Source organism: Ornithodoros turicata, chromosome 10 (assembly GCF_037126465.1).
Source record: "Ornithodoros turicata isolate Travis chromosome 10, ASM3712646v1, whole genome shotgun sequence".
Taxonomy (NCBI): domain Eukaryota; kingdom Metazoa; phylum Arthropoda; class Arachnida; order Ixodida; family Argasidae; genus Ornithodoros; species Ornithodoros turicata.
In genome coordinates, this window is record NC_088210.1 from 15,603,759 (window position 1) to 15,614,812 (window position 11,054).

General features: G+C 47.3%; 1 protein-coding gene across 2 annotated transcripts; it reads right to left on the reverse strand.

Annotated features, from left to right (window-relative positions):
* Positions 1 to 1,139: 1,139 nt before the first annotated feature.
* LOC135370167 (glycoprotein 3-alpha-L-fucosyltransferase A-like) lies at positions 1,140 to 10,995 on the reverse strand. 2 transcript variants are annotated; one of them, XM_064603866.1, is made up of 7 exons: positions 10,836 to 10,995; positions 7,938 to 8,203; positions 6,490 to 6,686; positions 5,709 to 5,982; positions 2,871 to 3,057; positions 2,145 to 2,299; positions 1,140 to 1,617 (listed from the first exon to the last, which is right to left on the reverse strand). In XM_064603866.1, exons 2-7 carry the CDS (start codon positions 8,186 to 8,188, stop codon positions 1,290 to 1,292), a joined length of 1,392 nt encoding a protein of 463 aa, XP_064459936.1. In that variant the 5' UTR covers positions 8,189 to 8,203; positions 10,836 to 10,995; the 3' UTR covers positions 1,140 to 1,289. The 2 variants fall into 2 exon arrangements, with proteins under 2 accessions (XP_064459936.1, XP_064459937.1); XM_064603867.1 differs by lacking the exon at positions 10,836 to 10,995 and adding an exon at positions 9,566 to 9,687.
* Positions 10,996 to 11,054: the final 59 nt, after the last annotated feature.

Here is an 11,054-nt window from a genome sequence, read left to right on the forward strand (position 1 = left end):
TGGACTGTGTATTCAAGTATGGTAGCTACCAAAACTCAAGTACGCCTGTGTACCGCAACCACGTGGTGCCCTCTCCCGCCGCGCAATACGTTTTCGCCCACAGTGTAGTTCACTTCCATGCGTTGAGAGGGCGCGCGCCGTGTAGGATTTGAAACCACCGGGGACCACATTACCACGTCGTCTGCTGCGACGGCAGCCACAACACACCGGTAGACGTGTAGCCAACAAGAGGCACTTGAGTACAAAAATTTTTCGTCGCCGAATGAAAGACCGCATCGGGCCGTGGGCAACGACGAAGATGGCCACGTGCCTGGAGCACCTGCCTCAGTTCCACCGGCGCGGCCATGGAGATAGGCCACCGTCATCGCGTCTCCGTGGCATACCATTACCGTCGGTCGGGACTCATGTAGAGGAACTCCACCTCCTCGACAATCCGGTTACCCTTTACACCAACACAAAGGAACGGTCCGTTCAAACAATCTCCAGCGGTGATTGGACCAATCGCTTTGCGAAGACCAATGAGAGCGCGCTCCGCATTGTGTATCTTTTTTAGAGGGAGAGGGAAGCTGCAGGTTGTTTCTCTCATAAGTCGCGACGCAATGGATAAATTTCGTTCCTCCTGTTTTGGTGTAGAGATAATTAACTGCACCTTTATCATTACGTCATGAGGAAAGATTGCCCCTTTAATTTTAATTTCTTATACTGTACTGTAATGGTACTATCTTGGTCAGTGTTCCAGTGCGTGACCCCTTTGAGTAGTACCGAACCTACCATGACCCGAAGCCTTCCGAAAATTTATTTTTCAATGACGCAGATACATATTGTAATTTATTTAAGAGACATTGATTTAATTTAAGGAGGATGTGCTTGCTTTCTTGATACAAGCAAATCAATACGTTGGTCTGTGTGGCTCAAGGCATATTGCATGTCTGCTTGGACCCCCCATGACCCCCAGAAAACAGAGAACAGAAAAAGGCTAATGACCCATTTCAGGGTCATTACCTGCAGTTTGAGAAACACCGATCTAGGTCGTATTGGGCATAAGCTCGAAAGAGTGCAGTAAATATTCGGTTGGTTTGGAGATACTATATTTACTGTTTTGCTTCAACTTCGGCAACGTATCACAACGCACTAAAAAGAACACCTTGTATACCTCTTTATTGTTTATACTACCTATAATTGGGAATAAGACGAATTAGACAACGTCAACGATGCTGAAGGTCTCCCTGGCAACTCAATAGATAAATACAACAAACATTTAAAAAAATTGTCCTCTGACGACGACGTCGTTAGCTTTTCAAACGCTTGGGTGCGCGGCACGCGTTGTTCGTCCACCACTCTGTAACGTTTTCATACATGAGGCACCCGTCTGGAGCAGGTGGAGGAGCGTGAAGCATCGCACATAGGCGACACCAAAAGAAAGTGTTGATGAACTCCCCGGTACCCTTCCACGCAAAGTACTCGTTGTACATATCGCTGTTGCGATCGAGAAGTTTTAGGTACTCGGCTAAATCCTTGGCGGTTGCGAAGTCTTCCACGTGAATGTAGGAGTGATAGGGAGCAACCTGCCGGTACTCCTCGGGGCTGGCCCCCATCACGATCGGTACCACGTTGTGCCTGCGAGGAAATGGAGGTAATTGATATATTAATTTATCGGCGCAGAGAACGTCGAAATGAACGGGGGACTCCGCACTCTTGAAAACAGAACTTTGCCTCAGCGTGCGGCCGACGTCAACCGCTGCACAGATAGCCGTCGCTCCTGATTGGAGGAAACGAGAGTTTAGCTGTGACGATTAACGCAAGTGTAGTGTCACAAAAAGGCACACGCACCTTCCGTTTTCAGCAACTCGGGACAGACAGTAGCAGGCTCCCAGCCAACCATCATCCCCAATGACAACGTTATTTCCCTTGATTTGAAGAAAACGGGGGCGTACGCCATTTTTGTGGCAGTAATCAACTGCATAACGCCACAAGAGTGGCGTACGCTCACTCATCAAATCAAGCGAAGAAAGATGTCACGATGTGTCTCGAGATGGGTGATGTTTGGCTAGGAGCGTGCTATGTGGTGAAGTTCAATTTTATACGAACTAGACGAAGCATATGATTCGCAAGTTGTCCTCGCTACGGGATTGCTCAAAACCTACCTTAGTGCATTGTAAAACTTCTCTGTGATGTAATCCTTGCAGTTAGCATTCTCGAAGGCCAAGTAGAACTTGTAATCCCTGTCGAGCATTCGTAAGCATTTTTCCGGCTCACCTCGGCGGCATTTGAGCTTCCCACATTCTCCGTAAACATCCACCTAAAACGTCAGTTTATACATTGGATTTCACTCTCTCCCCTCCCCCACTACGCGCTCGATCGGACAATCCCCCCCCCCCCCCTGCGTTATGCAAAAGGGTGCTCTGCCGTATACAGTCACTGGTCTCGTCGCTTTTCTCAGTGCCCAAACGTAACTGTGTGGAAGAGAGACTGTAAGAAGGCTGGAGTTGCGAGTAGGAAATAGTAACACCAACGGACGTCTTCCCTAATTGCCTATGCGCATGCGCGAACTGTGAACCTGGAAGACGCCAGAGAACATTTCCTATGCCTCTCGATCCGGCTGCACTATGCCACTGTTATTGCCCGATGAATGATTGCAGTAGCTCAGATCATAACCTAGCAAAGTTACGGGGAGGGGGGGGGGGGAGGTCTGTTATATCGTACTGGCGATGACAATGGGTTGCGTTGTATTGCATAGATAGTCTATATATAACAAACGAAATCTCTTAGCGTATGCCCAGCATCACATACATTTGCATAACAAATACAAGGGCACATATAGTACACATCGCACTAAACTATCAAAGCCTCATGACGAGGAGGATACTTGCATGTACGTATTCTGCCAGCTCTTGAGCGTACTCCTTCCTTTTGTTGCGCGTGCTGCAATGGGACACAAACCATGCTACCATCTTGGTCTTGTTCTTCGCGAAGTTTCTACCATTGAGGGGCAGTTGCTTCACCTTCGGATGGTAGAGCACAAATTTCTCGTACGGTGTCACTATCACGGAATCCCTTCTGCGAGAAAGGAAGGTTCGAATTACTTTTGTGTTCAGTATAGGTGACTACAGAGCATCGGGCTATATTCAGCGCATCGCAGATGTCATATTTCGTGTGAATCAGTTAACCACTCTCAAGCAACGCCGCCTAGCAAACGTGCATTCTAAAAGCAGACCTTAACAAGCAACACCGCATCATTCCCTCTCTATATACCGTTTTCCAGCCAACCTCGCACCCAGCCGCCCAGCACACTCCAGCAAGGAGGAAAGCGATACCAGGGAGGAGGCACACAACACGTGTCCTTTCCTTCTCACTAGCATGGGCATTAAACAGCTTTCAACGTGCTCCCCTGGCTAGACGGCGCTGCGCTTTCAATATGGCGGCGTCCACGGGAAAACGGTGTATAGTTTGTTGAGAATGGGAACCGCGTAAGAATGCGAACGCATTTTTAGGACACTTAGCGTTTGTGCCAATTGTCACAAAAAAGGCGTACTCTGCTCAAATCGGGAGTCATAACGGTATCATTCAATGCAGTAGTTACAGCCTTGAACGTGCTGTGCAGAACTTCACTCAGCGCCAAACACCACGCCTGCAATTGTCGCAGGGTGCACGCCTTTCTGTGGCCTTTGACACATATCCAAATTGTCACAAAAAGGTGTACGTCTCCCATTTTCAGGAAATCAGGAAAGAGAACGAAATCATTCTAATGAGGCGTGTGGTTCTGAGCGTGTTATGAGGTTTTCTTTTTATACTGCAAGACCAAGAGGCAGAATTTCATCCTGTATTCAGTCTTGCTGAAAAATGCAGGGCCCAGATTCTTTCGTGACGGGTTGAAAATGTGTTAGTCGCCACCGCACCAGTGTATGCCCAGTTTTCTTCTCAAATCAAAGGCCAGTAGTCGGCCCTGAAGCTCTTCTGAAGACACCAAAGGGTCTAAAAACGTGACCTCATTTGTGCGTATCATTAATACCAAAAGAGCGACCCACGACCATCGTGAACGAATACGGCTTAGTGAAACCGAAACGGCGGCGGTCCCCGTCCGCACCGTTTCGGTTTCGCTGTGTCTACCAACGTCATGATTACGTCACGGTTGACTTTTCTTCGGTAAAGGTCTATTCGCACGAGCGGCATCCCCACGGAATATCCTTGCGGAACTTCTATTGGGTGTGGCGTACAGTACACTGAGCAGACGACGACACAGTCTGTTTTTTTTTCTGTCGTCTGCTACAGAATATCTTGTGACTGATGCCGCGGGATGTTCCTCACGAAAAGCACGAAAACCAGCGCTAACGACACCTATAGGTAAACAAAGCTTAAATGACCTGACGTAGTCATGAAGCGTCAGCCAATCCCGGCCATGCTTTCGGCAGCCGTATAGTTCGGCGGCTCGCAGGTGACGAACTTCCATGAGCCGCAGGGACAGCGACTGGTAGCTACAGAAAGCATGTGTTTGAAACACGACCTACTAGATTATAACGACCATGTCAGGCGCACCCCCTCTATGCGCCGCATTTTTGGAAGGTAGCGGTGGCGCTTCTCATCGTCCCAGTTATTGCTTCCTCAACTTCTACAATACTTTGTACTTCCGCTTACCTTAGTATTTCTGTACAAGCGGTGGACGTTCCACAGATGTTTCATTCTGACGTTGATTATCATCATCATTCTACGCGTTTTCATAGGGGCTATCGCTGTCGTCTGCTGCGGTAGTCGTACACACGCTTCTGCGCGTTCAGAATTCAAATTTCCATCGTCCAATCGTGTTGTGCCGATCAGTAGCGCCCCTGGCGGATCGTGCGGACAGGCTCCTCATAGGGTTTCCTGATTGTGACATGGTCGTTATAATCTAGTAAGTCGTGGTTTGAAATCGTTTGCGGCGATTGGCTGAAGCAGACGATAGCCTGACTCCCGGCCTGCCTTTATGTGTCGACGTAGTGAAGGAGAGAGAGGAGGCACTAAGCAGGCCTTCTGTATCCAGGTGGCACTGGCAGTGCACGAAAGGTAGAGTCACTGTTCCCCCGGTACAGTGACTCTAACGAAAGGACGTGACGTTGAGCGCTCGCGCCTTCGCGGCAGCAGAAAGCTATGACGTTTTTCGCATCTTCCGGCCGCTAGAGTATTCTGGGGAATGTCGCTCGTGTAAAATGGGGAGTAATTGCAGCTTCTACTCCCCTAGTCTGCAATTACTCCCCATTTTAGTCCCCTAACCCGACATTTAATCCCGACATTTACTCCCCAGGACTGCAAATTGTCATTAAACTTCGCGAATGGTCTCCTGAATGCAACATGCAGTCTACGTAAATATGTGCCCTTGGTCGATTTGAACGGCATAAGGCTGTATAACTCAGACAACGTAGCAATTTTCCAGCCACACAAAGTAAGAAACAGTTAGAGCATCTTTCTTCGCAAATTGTGCCATATGTATGGCGCAAGATTTTATATCACCCGATGACGGTTTGCTTCAAGATATTTTCATTCATGCACACGAATTATGTACTTGGGAGTCTTACAACAGCGCGTGAAATGCAGTCTCCACTCTGTGACATTCATTTACTCCCGCGCATTTACTTCCGAAAGGGACTATTTTTTGTGGCAGCGCATTTAGTCCCCAAAAGGAGTAAAAGTACTCCATTTTTTTCTTAGAGTGTAGGATTCAAAGGAGGAAGCTTTGCCTGTAGGTAGCAGTCCAGTTGACAGCATTCTTTTGGACAGGGGACAGACCATAAAGCGGGCTTTCCAACAGATACAAGATCCAAAGCTGTCCTTGGACTTTTTCAGCCGCGTCCGGTAAGAAATCCTTGAAAATAACGGCGTCTGCGGCACTATTCCATTTCGCCCCGTACACTTGGCAGGAGTCGACGGGACACTTGTCGCGCGTGAAGAGGTGGCGGCCCTCGTGAAAGTCGTCCCAGCTGCCGTGTAGCACTATTGTCTTCAATGGGGTATCTGCGGCAGGAAGAGATGCCAACGTCAGATAAATATCGCGTCCTAAGAATCTATCTGCGTGTCTCATAACGTACTGTCCCGAAATAATGTATATATTTATTGTATCGTATGGTATTTTATTTTATTGCATTTTATTGCATTCTGTTCTCTTCTGTTCGTTTCGTTGTCATGGTGTACGAAATCTGCAACCCGACTAGCAACACTACTCCTCCAAAAACCGATTTTCACCACAGCTGCAATCTTCCAACGTGGTGCGGAGAGCGGAACACGCTCTTCCCAGGGAACAGATGTCAAGCTCGTGCGTCGTCTAGATTATATCCTTTTTAGACCTACAATCTGTCTAGGAATCTCAGTGGTGTCCTCAGTTGCTTCGGTAATGTCTCGGGCAGGTGCTATACAGTCCTCAACGGTGCTCGTGCTTAGAGCGCTGCCAAATTCCAAAGCTACCGAGAATGCCACTGAGGAAGTTCCTCAACATTCGTGTGAAAGCGGGCCCAGAACACTTACCACCGCCATAGGTGTATCCCGGCGGGACATACATGAGCTGCTTTACAATACGGTCGTCGTCCGAATTCATGGGCCAGATGCTCCCAGAGAGCCGGTCGTAGTCAATCCGCACCGTTCCGCCTTTCATGAACCAGGGCAGCTTCAGTGCGTTCGCTCGGTACGCAACGCCGTGCTCGTGGTCTAGGTCAGTGTCATTCCTGCGGAATCCCCGGGACGCATCAGAGTTTTCATACACATCCTTTACAGGAATAAACGGAGTGATACTTGAAAAAGTCACGACACCACAGCGTTAGTTCCATTGTCATCTCGCGTCGCACAGAAACTGGCTGTTGCAAATATGCGCAAGCAAGAGAATCCAATAGACCTTTCCCTGTTTGTAAACGAATGACGTCATAGTGTTCGACAGCGCCACCAATTTAGTAGAGTTGAACTAAGCTCGACGCTAGGGGGCGAACAAGGTCGCACCGAAAGCCACGGTTTTGATGGGATTACAAATGGTCCCTGAAAGGGACGCGACCTTCGGTCCTACTTTCCTATCAATAGGAGGCAGCGAACAAGTGACCATTCGTGGAACCCAGCCCTCACCTTCCGATTTCGGCCCGCGAAGTCGGCCCAGGACGAATACTAACCCCCCCTGTCCCCATACTCCTTCCTGCTGTTCTCTCTCCATCTATCCACACCTGTGCGACGCTCATAACCACACTGAAAAAAAAAAAAGGACGCCTCGCAACATGTGTCACTCTTGTCAAAATTGCGATGAAATCGGTCAGAGTGACGCTTGGTGTGAGAGAGCCCTCATTTTAACGGGCAACCATTTTTGTTGTGGTTTTGGTTTTGGTTTCCACACGGTGCGCACCGCAAACGTGATATGACAATCGTAGTGACGTCGCCTCGTTAAACCCAGCGTTATGTGCATCCGATGTAGTTTTGCCACCGTGCTTGACGGGTAATGCGAAGTTGGTGCTTACTAGGTTACAGTGTCGTCAGTTTGATTTTCAGTTTGATTTTCAGTTTAGATTTTCTAAAAAAAAATGATCGCGGGGACGAAAATTACGAGACAAAAAAGGAGATTCAGGGATTGGGCGCCGCAACTAGTGCTGCCAACCCGTGGTAGTCACAAGAACTGTGCTCGTACTGTGCTCACCAGTATTCATTCCAAAGGGAGGAGAGATTTTGGCAGTCCACCCCTATTGCGTCGTCGCTGGGAACGAGGCTACGGAGCGCACTGAGACTGGTGGTTTGAGAGTAACGCGACGAGGTCTATTGAACGAACTCACTTTATGAGATGGCGTTTTCCATCCCCAGGTGAATTCCTCCTCCTTCACGTTATGTCCTCACAGATCCCCTCCCGAAATATTTTCTAGCATACGAAATCTGTCTGTCTCGTCCCCATGCTCAGTGTGCTTATATGCGGCATTTCGCACATTTCAATGCTTAACAGTCCTCACCGGAAGATCTGTCTTTCCATCACCTGTCTCATCAGTTCACTCAGTTCAGGATCGTCCCCTACGTAATTGCTGCCAGGTTGCGGACCGAGCCATGCTGGTAAATGGGGCAGATTGCGCAATGATCCGCTCTTGATATTGATATAAATGGATAGCGTCCCAATGAAAGCGAGCGTTATGACCAGGCTAATGATTAAGTTCCGAAGCAAGACTCTTCTGTCGATGAAACGGAACCTCGGTACTCGTCGCGGCATGGTGCAACGTCGACGCTGCAATGACAAAAAGACCTTCATATAACGCGATGTCGGGAATGCACAGGGCAATAAGCATGGGGGGTTGACATTCCATATGGCGGTCCATAGCCGATGGCGTGCCAGGTGAACGCAATGAATTCTGGGCCGGTCCTGGTCACTACAAACGTCAATATAAGCGTGACCATCATTGTCGCGCCATGATCACCATTGGTCAGCGGTCAGACAATGTGATTGCTGTATCTGTGCGGCACTTTGTGGCTTACTTTGATCTCGGTAATTAGCTTTATCCGATACTCTGGCCGCGAAAAACGTAGGTTTACAAGTCCTCGTGCTGATGACCACTCCCAGGAAGATGAGCCAAAGACGCTACTCAGCCGTTGAAGTCAGTCGTACTTCAGAGGAGGAAGCTTCCATAATCCGTAAAAAGCGCCGTGTAGCAGAACTGACTTCTTTCACATTTTTGCAGTGTTCACTGTTCTTACCTATTTGTTCTCGTTTACTCACCTATTCGAAGTCGTCTACGACATAAACGAGTTCGTTCCGAAAATTCGTGGATAACTCGCTCAATAATCCATAAGAAAAGGAAAATACCAAGATTAGTTAAGAAGGGCGACAAGAACTTATCTCTTGGTATCAGGCGGCTTCGTACTGAACTGACAGCGGATATAAGAGAATCAAAAACACTACATGATCTGTTAACGTCGGACTCGTCCAAGTTCTGGAGGCACACCTCTCCGAATAAAGATATTCAACGATAATATTGTTCACGACGGCTGCTCCGTATCCTCTCTACTCAATGATCATTTTGTTGGCATATTTACCGTTGAGGACAGGTGCTTACCATCTGTGCCCAGTTTTCCCACAGAACCAGTGCCACGACTTAGCATTAGCGAGCAAGGAGGTACTCTACTCCTTAGGCCCAGACGGCATCCCAAATGCTTTTCTAATTCGGTACACCGAGTGGTCCACCAAGTACCTTTTTCTTATTTTTAACGTATCTTTGACCCGTGGGGACCTCCCGGAGTACTGGAAGATAGGCAAGGTTGTTCCATTTCCTAAAACAGGTTGCAAACTGAACATTGCAAATTACCGGCCGATATTCCTTCTGAGCACATTAGAACATATCGTATGTAAGGATATTTCAAAAGCATCTGGAAAGTAAGAATTTCTTCTCTACTAGTCAACATGGCTTTCGCCACGGTCTAAGCACAGTGGCACAGCTTGTAAACACAACCCATGATTTTGCTAAAGTTGTAGACGCTCGTGGACAAGTCGACGTTATTTTTCTAGATTTTGCTAAAGCATTCCGACACTGTCTCGGGTCTCTCACAGCAAATTACTGTTAAAGTTGGAAATTGTAAGTGATGAACTCTTTACCTGGTTTTCCAATTACCTTGACAATAGAAAGCAATCTGTCCATGCGAATAACGCTGACTCGTCCTTCGTATATTTAAACGCGATTTGCGAGAGCGACAGCGGCAGTGACAAGTATTCCATGCCTCTGCTTCTCGTTGAACGATTTATATGCGAGCGGAACCTGAAGAGATATTGATAACCAAACCATACGCGGTTGCGAGAAACCTGTTGTTGCTACCGCCTGCGCGGAGCAGACTGTCCCCGCGGAACAGAAAAAATTGTCGCTGTCGCTCCGCAAATCGCGTGCTTGGGAACGCGCCTACGGTCCTGGGTCCTTTGTTGTTTTTAATTTTTATAAATGATGTTGCTATGGGTATCGATGTCAAAATGAACTTTTTTTGCCGATGACTGTGTATTGTATATGGAGATCAATGCCGGTGATCAGTATGCATGTTTAAATAATTGTTTGCAGAAGATGCCTTCGATTATTGTATTAACTCAATGAATCTCTCAAGGGTCTCCGAATACAAATACCTGGGAGTTGTTCTTACATCAGACTTTCGCTGGAATAAGGACATCCAGTACATAACACAGAAGGCTAACAAGAAATTATGGTTTCTAAGACGTCATTTTTGTGAATGCAAGTTAACGGCATTCGAAACATTAGTCCGTCCTGTACTGGAGTATAGTGATATTGTTTGGGGCCCTTGCACCATTACGAATATCCGACTTCTTGAATCCGTTCAAAGGAGAACGTTACGTTTTATTTTCAAGTCGTACCATCGTCGCTCTAGTTCCTTTTTCAATTACTCAATGGTCAATTTCGAATCCATTATCAGGACCACATCACTCTACACGCACCCAGATCGACACGGCTAAAGCCACCAGGGCACACTCAAAGCATTCCAGTGCAGGACTGGCTGTTTTAAATATTCGTTCCTTCCTCGAACCGTCGAAGAATGGGATTCTCTGTCATCTGCTCAGGTCTCACATCGCTCTGTCATAGCATTTGTGAAAGGCCTAAACGCGGTTACATGATATGTGATATATGTATACCTTGTTGTAAATTATTTTGGACTTTCTGTGCCCCTCCTATACTTCGACCCTTTTAGGGATTTGTAGTATTTTATAAATAAAATAAAAATAAATAAAATAAATAAATTTGCACTGGTGTCGGTTTTATGCTGATGGAAATACCCGGTGTATAAACAAATTTCAAAATGAAGCTGCCCATGACGTGTAACCAGGACCAGAGAGTGATTTTGGTACAATACAATATTAAAACACTTACTCAAAGGCATATCCCTTGCTGGTTTCGCCGTGTAAGCTGTTCTTCTTCGCCTTGTTCAGCAAAACACCTTATTCAGCACATCACCTGGTAGAGGTTACTACCATAACCTTTAATTGCACAAAGAGAACAAAGCATGCCACGTGCCATTCGCGCACGTGCGCGAGCCCAACGTTGTCCGATTGCCCTCTGGTTTTTTACCCCTCTCCTGCAGAAGAATTG